The sequence below is a fragment of the Aureococcus anophagefferens genome (genome assembly GCF_000186865.1).
Source record: "Aureococcus anophagefferens unplaced genomic scaffold AURANscaffold_3, whole genome shotgun sequence".
Lineage (NCBI taxonomy): Eukaryota > Pelagophyceae > Pelagomonadales > Pelagomonadaceae > Aureococcus > Aureococcus anophagefferens.
The window spans coordinates 2970097-2978723 of NW_008705563.1; the positions used below are offsets into that span (position 1 = coordinate 2970097).

Sequence of the window (8627 nt, forward strand, 5' to 3'; positions counted from 1 at the left end):
TGGTTTTGGTGCCAGACGCTGCGTTCCGCGTCGATCGATCACCGTCGCTGTGCTCCGCTGGGCGCTCCGATGGCGCGGAACGCTTCGACGGCGACGTGCTTGGCCTCTGCGCCCCACGCATGCCAGCCAGAGCGCGTTTAAGGGTAAATCTAGGTAGAAATGACCGTCGGGCACCTTGTGGGCGTCGAAGACGGTGTAGATCGTCAGGCAGGAGCTCTACGATGTCGGACCGCCCGGCGGAACACAGCGACGGTGATCGGTCGACGCGAAACGCTGCGTTTGGCGCCGAAATCATTCGTTTTCGGGCTATTCGAGGCCATCTGGGACCAGAACGACCTCTCCCACGCCAATTTCGCAACTCGGGGCGACTCCGACGCCTTCACCGGCACGTATCATATGTTCCACGCGTTCGACAACGTCCAGCCCGTCACCAGCGACCGCAGCCGCACCGCGGTGCGCGTCCTCGGTAGTTGCGCGCCGCCGTTCGTCGGACATTCGTGAGCCGTCGGAATATCGACGCGCGACCAAAGATGCGTCGCACCATCGACTCGTACCATCATGGCGAACATCTAATTGCAAGAGCGCCCGAGAACTCGTCGATTCGCCGCCGCATGGCTGGACCGCTGGATGACGGCGTTTTCGGGCCCACGCCGTAGATGCGCGCGCGCCTCTTTTTCGGAGCCAAGGAGCTGATTACGGACGGCCCATAGGTCACAGACAACGGTACAACCCGTGCGGGCGCTCGCGGGGGCGCACGCGCAGCGCGGCGTGCCACACAGAGCGCCTAACTCGCTGAGAGGCCGATCTCGTGGCCGCTGTGGCCGGCTATGAGCGCCGCATTCGTCGGTAATTGCATTTACGGCATAGCCCAAGGAGCGGAATGTAGGCTCCCTAGGTAGCTGGCTTATCGCCAAGCGCACTTTGATTGTGCTTAATCACACTCGCGTTCTGACCTCGATACAAGTAGTAGTGGAAAGAAATCGTGCGAGGCGCGCGCTCTCGGGAAATCGTCGAACTCGCGGGTTCAGGGGGGCAGTAGAGGGCCGGGGACCGCTTCACGGGGCGCGGGGAAAGCCCTTGTCGGGGCCGGGACCGTTTGCTCATGACCGTGTTCGCGTAGGTGCAGCGGCTCCGCGCGGAAGACCCGCCCGGCGGGATTCGGCGGAGCCCTCGGGCGACGGCGGCGGCCCTCCTGGACGTCAACGGGCGACGGCGGCGGCCCTCCTGGACGTCAGCGGGCTCCTCGGCGCCAGTGTGGAATTCAAAATAAAATCCTAATAGTCCTGGGTCAAAAGTTTGCACGATCAGTGCAATGTTGAAGTTACCTCTCTACGTTTCCCCAGCCCGAACCCGCGACCCGCGCCTGTAACACGTGGGAATCGATGCGATCGGATAATTTAACGAGCGTTGGTTGGCTCGTATGATATATTCGACCGATTTTGCCCAGGGTCGAACGAAATTGAAGTTCACCGGACCACGCGCGCGCGCGGTCTACGTACAGAGTAGTAACGCGTCCCGCCTCAGAATAATGAATAATACTTCTATTGGGGGGTCCTACGCCTATGGTTGAATTCCACACTGCTCGGCGCGCCGCGCGTCGTCGCCGCGCCGGGCACGCCGCCGCGGAGGTGAACCATAGCACTGGCGTTATAGGCTAGGTTAAGGAGGAGGAGGATACGAGGATTCGTACCCTAGGGGATGACGCTGGGGGAATTGGGTCATCTGTCGCGCGCGCCTTGGCGCCCTTGAGGTCGTCCTGGCCGCGCCACGGGGCCTCGAGGGCCTGCTTGACATGCGGCGGCACATGCTCCACGTCGCCGTCGGCGTCCAACCAGTCGACGAGGTTCGTCGCCATGCTCGACGTGGGGCGCGCGGCTCCCGCCGCAGAGGCCCAACAACGAGTGTCGAGCGTGCGGGGGAGGCTGGCAGCGGGCCCGGGTTCACGCACGGGCAGGTGGCGACGCGCCCCGTCGCCAGCGAGCGACAGCAGTAGCTGGCGACGGCGTGCGCACTTGGGGCGCTGTATGCCGCGGTACTCGGGAACTGATATCTCTCTCTGGTAATTACTAGTAATTACCGGCGAATTACCACCCCAAGTATTTTTTTTGTAATTTTAGGCGACGGTCATAACGTTAGGAAGCTACTATTGTAATAAACTATCCTAACTTCCTACGGACAGCGCGATACGTGAACGGTTTAACTTGAGTCAAACTGCAGTCGTAAGTTATGCAGCTTCGTCACTTGTGCACTCTGTTACCCGCTAATGGGGGCACCACCTCGGGGAGGGTTCACGATGGCAAGATTACAGCTATTTGCTATTCGCCGAATAACCGCAAGCTGGCAGTGTGTGGCATGGACCGAGTCGTGCGACTTTTTGACGACCAAGGGGATCCCGTTGACAAATTTTCCACGAAGCCGGCAGATAAGGGTCCCAAAACATATGTTGTGAGGGCCATGCACTTCTCTCCAGACTCTTCCAAGCTAGCCATTGCCCAGAGCGATAACATCGTTTTTGTGTACAAACTTGGATTAGAATGGGGGGATAAAAAATCTATCTGTAACAAGTTTTTGCAAGCTTCTCCAATTACTGGATTAACATGGCCTTCAAGCAGGCCAAATGAGCTCGTGTCACACCCCGCGCCTTGGACAACACTTGGCAATGGAATCCTCATTCCAAATTTAAATTTCAAATAGCTCTGTGATCACCTGTCCGACAGGTACGGACTTGCAGAAGGCAAGGTCAAAGTTGGCCAGCTTCGTACCAATAAACCGGCAACTTTGTACACTACAGATTCATATGTGTGCGCGGTGGCAAGTTCGGCTGATGGGCACGGAGTTTGTTCGTCACATATTGATGGCTCAATCCACAGATTCTTCTTTCACCAGGCCTGTATACGCGTCTGATTTCCGTCCCCCTTGCCCGATCCGACGCGGTTTCTCCAACGCAGGCTGGAGGGGGTCTTGTTAATACAAAAATAGCTCATCATTCGCCCTCTTTCCGTGTCGTGTCAAGTGGCCGACCGATTTATTTCACAAAAATCTCGCCAGGTGTGTACCGTACGCACTTGCCTGGGGGCACTCGATCGTTGTTGGTGGGAACGATGGCACAGTGGTGTTTTACGATGATCAGGGGGGGATCGAAAAAAGGTTTGATTACTCAGACTCGCCCCATAGCGGTGATGCCGAGCCCAACTCGAAGGGTGGCTGTTTCTGTGGTGAGTTTACAATTGCCGCATTTAATCCCACTGGCGAGACCGTGGTGCTTGGTAATTGGAATTCATTTTACACCTATACATACAAGCAACGACAAGATTTGTGGGAGGAGATAGGACCCAAGATGATCGAGAATCTCTACGCGGTAACATCAGTAGCTTGGAAAAACGATGGCACTCGACTAGCCGTTGGATCTCTGTTTGGCTCTCTTGATCTTTATGACGCTTGTGTGCGGCGATATCGGTACAAGGGTAAGTTTGAGTTCACATATTCCTCGCTTTCTCAAGTGATTGTCAAGCGCCTTGAAACGGGCACTCGCATTGTGCTCAAATCTCTATATGGATGTGAGATAACTAAGATCAATATCTTTCAAGACCGCTACGTGGTTGCAAACACGACGGATCACGGCACGTCAACTGAGACTTTGCTACTCGGTGATCTAGCCACCTACAAACTCTCCGAAATATCTTGGTCAAATGGAGGAAACGAAAAATTTGTGTTTGATAATCCAGTCTGCTGTATTGTGTATCATGCTGGGGAATTGGCGCTCGTTGAGTATGGTTGCAATGAAACACTTGGAACTGTTCGCACCGATCACATCTCTGGTCACCTGCTTTCAGTGCGAATAAATGAGCGTCCCAGCCCAACGGATGGTAGTCCACCTTTAGATGACGAGCGTGAAAGATCAAGCGGGCTGGATAATAAGAAAATTGCATACTTGCTGGATGCACAGACTATCAATATCAAAGATCTCGTCACTGGGAGTTCAACGACAGTGTCCCAAGACTCCAAAATTGACTGGCTTGAGTTGAATGGGCGGGCTTCCTTGCTCCTTTTCAGAGACCGGCGTCGTCAGCTACACTTGTATGATATTGAAACACAAACACGGACCACGCTCTTAAACTACTGCACCTATGTCCAGTGGGTCCCCGACTCTGACGTGGTTGTTGCGCAAAACCGCAACAACTTGTGTGTATGGTATAATATTCATACTCCTGACCAAGTTACTGTTCACCAGATCAAGGGCGATGTTGAAGACATAGAGCGTATCAACGGTCGCACAGAGGTGATAGTTGACGAACAACTTTCAACGGCATCCTACTTGCTCGACGAGGCTCTCATCCAATTTGGCACCGCTATTGATGATCGTGCCTATGAGCGTGCAGCAGACATTCTTGAGTTATTGGAGCTCTCACCGGAGGCCGAAGGCATGTGGAAAAAACTCGAGGAAATGGCACTTTTGGGTGGCAATTTACTCATTGCGGAGCGTTGTGCAGCCGCCCTGGGCAATGTTGGTCGAGCTCGATACTTGCACAAACTCAATAAACTTATCGCCGAAAGTGGTATGGGGCCGGACTACTTTCTTGCGCGGGCAAGGCACGCGTTGCTTCGAAAAGATGCAAAGGAAGCGGAGACTATTCTATTAGTGCAAGGAAAAACTAACGAAGCTATCCAAATGCACCAGCAGCTGCATAAGTTTGACCGCGCTGTGGCAATTGCAGAAGAAAGATCGCACCCAGATGCGGCTTCAATGCGGCAGGATCATTTCCAATACCTTCTAGATTCAAATCAGGCGGCAAAGGCTGCGCAACTAAAGGAAATGGAAGGCGATTTCCTCCAGGCTATCGAATTGTACCTAAGAGGCGGAATGCCCGGGCGTGCTGCACGGCTCATCAAGCAGCATGGAATCAACAATCCACCATCCATCTTGGAACGTGTTTCAGCATCGCTCACGGCTGGTGGGCTGCATGAACAGGCGGGCGAGTTTTATGAACGTATGGACCAGCTACAGCGTGCCATGGACGCATACTTGAAGGGTGCCTCATTTCGCAAAGCTGTGGAGCTTGCGCGGAAACATTTCCCGGGGCGAGTTGTTGAGCTACAAGAATTATGGGGCGATTATCTTTTTGAGCATAATCAAGTTGAGATGGCTATCAATCATTACATCGAAGCATCCATGTCCTCTAAAGCAATCGATGCTGCACTTAGTGCCCGACAATGGACGAAAGCAGCGCAGATGTTAGAGAACGTCGACTTGGATATAGCTCAGCCCTATCTTCGCCGCCTAGCTCGCCACTACGAAGATTCTAATGACACGAGCGAAGCCGAGCGATTTTACGTGGCAGCTGGTGCACCAGATAAGGCCGTTGAAATGTACACTCGAGCAAATTTGTGGGATCGGGCCCACAAAATAGCTTCGTCCTACATGGAACCTCGGGAGGTCAGTTTGTTGTACATATCGCATGCGCAAAAGCTTGAGGCGGAAGGCAAGCTAAAAGATGCAGAGAAACTCTATCTGACAGTCGACGAGCCAGATTTGGCCATAAATATGTACAAGAAGCAACGAAAATACGATGCGATGGTGCAACTTGTTGAAAAGCATCGAAGAGAGCTCCTGAAAGAGACCCATCAGTATCTTGCGCAGCATTTAGAGTCAGAGGGAAGTTTACGCGACGCTGAGCACCACTACTGTGAAGCTGGTGAGTGGCTTTCTGCAGTGAACATGTATCGCACGAATGACATGTGGGAAGAGGCCATGCGTGTTGCCAAGCTTCATGGTGGCCCGAATGCATCAAAGCGCGTCGCATATGCATGGGCACTTTCGCTCGGTGGTGATGCGGGGGCTAAACTGCTAACAAAGCAGGGGCTGATTGAGCCGGCCATTGACTATGCAATAGAGTCGGGAGCATTTGATCATGCATTTGAGCTAGCTCGCTCCGCATGTCCTGGGAAATTGCCTGATGTCCATTTGAAACATGCACTTTACCTCGAGGATGAAGAGCGCTACAAGGAAGCAGAATCTGAGTTCATCCAAGCAAACAAACCGCGTGAAGCAATAGATATGTACATACATCAACAAGCATGGGCTGAAGCACTTGCGGTCGCTAACAAGTATGATCCATCAGCCTCGCCAGATGTCTATGTGTCTCACGCGCGCGCTGAAGCTGACGCGGGCCAACACCAACACGCAGAAGAATTATTCATGCTGGCGGCAAAGCCTGAGCTTGCCCTTTCGATGTACCGCGATGCAGGTATGTGGACGGAGGCCCTGGCTCTTGCGCAGCGCCACTTACCCCATCAGCTTGCCGAAGTTTCCCTGGCTTACTCACAAGCTGAAGCGCAGCGTGGCACTGGAGGTACTAAGGTAGACTTTTTGAGTGCCGGGCAACAATGGGAACAGCAGAAACAGTGGGACCGTGCGGTTGAGGCCTACTTGAATGCCCGCCCGGGACTCCTTGAAGATCCGAAGGAGCTTGAGGAGATATGGGAGTGCGCCATCGATGTAGCCCGCCGGCACATGCCACCGGAGAAATTTCGTGATATTGCGATTAAGGTGACGCACAAACTCAAAGCTATCGGCCGTCACGGAGCAGCAGCAGAGTTTCTTCGTGAGTTGAATGACATAGATGGGGCCGTAAGGTGTGCAATGGATGGCCGGTGCTGGGCAAAGGCGCGTGAACTGGCGATAGGTTCTAGCACGCTGGAGGCGGAAGTCGATGCTGCTTACCAATCTGCATTGCGATCGGCCGAAGACACCGATGGACTACTCGAGCTTGGGCACAGAACGGCAGCTCTGGATGTACTTGTGGAGCGCAAAGAATGGGATCGACTATGGCAGATGGCCGACCGAGAACAAATCCATCTATCTGTTCGTGCAAGGTATGCTGGATTGCAAGCTGCGCAAATCCTCGCTGCCAAGGGCGATTTGACCCAGGCCGTGCGCACACTCAAGCAACACGGCGCTCCACCGCCCGGACCCAACGTGCAGATGTATCACGACCTAGTCTTGGCTGTGTTGGGCCAAAGCTACGCCCAAGCAAATCTAGACCACGAGCATTCAGTATCTGACCTGCGGGACGTTCTTTTTCATTTAGCTTCATCTCATGATGGGGCACGAGAGGATGCACTCGGTACGCAGGGTGCCGGTGGTTTTGAGCAGCTTTTGATGGCTACACATTATTATAGGTTATACTTGACCTGCGTCAGTCAGGGCCTGAAGGATATAGCGTTGAAAATCGCCATTACATTGATGCGGTACTCAGGGATCATTCCAATCGATAAGGCATTTTATCAGGCTGGGACCATGGCGCGGGACCAAGGACATGATAATTTGGCTTTCGTGCTCTTAAATCGCTACATAGATCTTACTGAAGCCATTGAAGAGGGCAATATTGACAGTATAGATAACGCTGACTTTGTAGATGCGACCAATGTGCCGTTCCCCTTTGACTTGCCGACACAACAATATCTTCCTCGTGAAGACGATCGCGAAGAGATAAGGGACTGGGTGTTAACCATTTGCATGGATAAATCAGTCGACCAGCAGTTACCTGCGAAGCAACAGGCCCTTGGGACCGTCTATTCTGGGCTATATGCTTCAGATTTGCCTACGTGTATTGTTACAGGATATCCAGTGCAGAAATGGGAGCTACTGAACGTCAACAAATCTGTTGCAAATAAGGTGCGCAATAGACTCCCTGCTCTTGAAATATAAATTTGTACCCCAGGGCGATTGGAATCAATATGTTCGGAAAGTAAAGAAGTGTCCGTGGACAAATAAAGAGCAGGGTCCCCTATATTGAAGTCAGCATTTCCAGAAGGTCTGGTCTTGGGACTTGTGTTCCCATCACTGGCTAGCACCTTCACCTTACACTAAGTGCCACTCGCCGTGTGATGGGGTTACGCAAGCCTGCGACGACGACGGCAATAACGACGGAGGACTCGGAAAACGATTTACTAAACACCATCGACCATCGAAAAGCTCTCCCCAAGCCTGCGGCGACTGCAAGGAAGACGACAGCGGCGGCAGCGACAAGGCGACAGCGAACGAAATGGCGGGCGACAGCGAGACGATGGTGATGGAGGGTTTCCTTTTGGTGGCAGCTCAGGCGGAATGGGTTACCCAAGGGGCACCACCCTGGCCACTGGATGGACTGCATGCTCCTTTGAACCTCGAACCCACCGAACCCGCGCCCCTACGTTTAGACTACCAGGCTCAGCGAGGTAGCACAGTCGCCGGACAGCGCACCTCTGGGTAGTGGTTTGACTGGCGCCATAGTGACGTGAGGGATCTAAGAAATTGCATTTACGGCAGTACAATATGTTTCCGGTAACGAGTTAGTGAGTTTAGACCACCTATCATCATCCAGCTAAATAAAACGGCTGGCTGTGGTGGTCCTCTCCCAGCTCGCCGCTTCCCCGGGGTCCGGGGTGGCGCGGCTTATATTTTTTGGGTCATATCGTTTCTAATGGCATCCAAGGGTTGGGGTTGAGTGATAAGGAGGAGGTAGGTGAAATGGCCTTGGGTATTTTGGATGGCAAGCCCTTCGACTCGCCCATCCATGAGGGCATACTCCTGACTTGTATGTTTGAATTTCTACCATATGATGATTCTGATAAACCAGATTTTTCTG

General features: G+C 53.2%; 1 protein-coding gene across 1 annotated transcript; it reads left to right on the forward strand.

Moving 5' to 3' along the window:
- Positions 1 to 2115: 2115 nt before the first annotated feature.
- On the forward strand, positions 2116 to 8301 carry AURANDRAFT_52585 (hypothetical protein; the record flags this gene model as incomplete). Its single annotated transcript, XM_009035600.1, has 4 exons — positions 2116 to 2627; positions 2718 to 2898; positions 3014 to 7675; positions 7722 to 8301. The coding sequence occupies 4 exons, from the start codon at positions 2227 to 2229 to the stop codon at positions 7794 to 7796; spliced, it is 5319 nt and encodes a 1772-aa protein (XP_009033848.1).
- Positions 8302 to 8627: the final 326 nt, after the last annotated feature.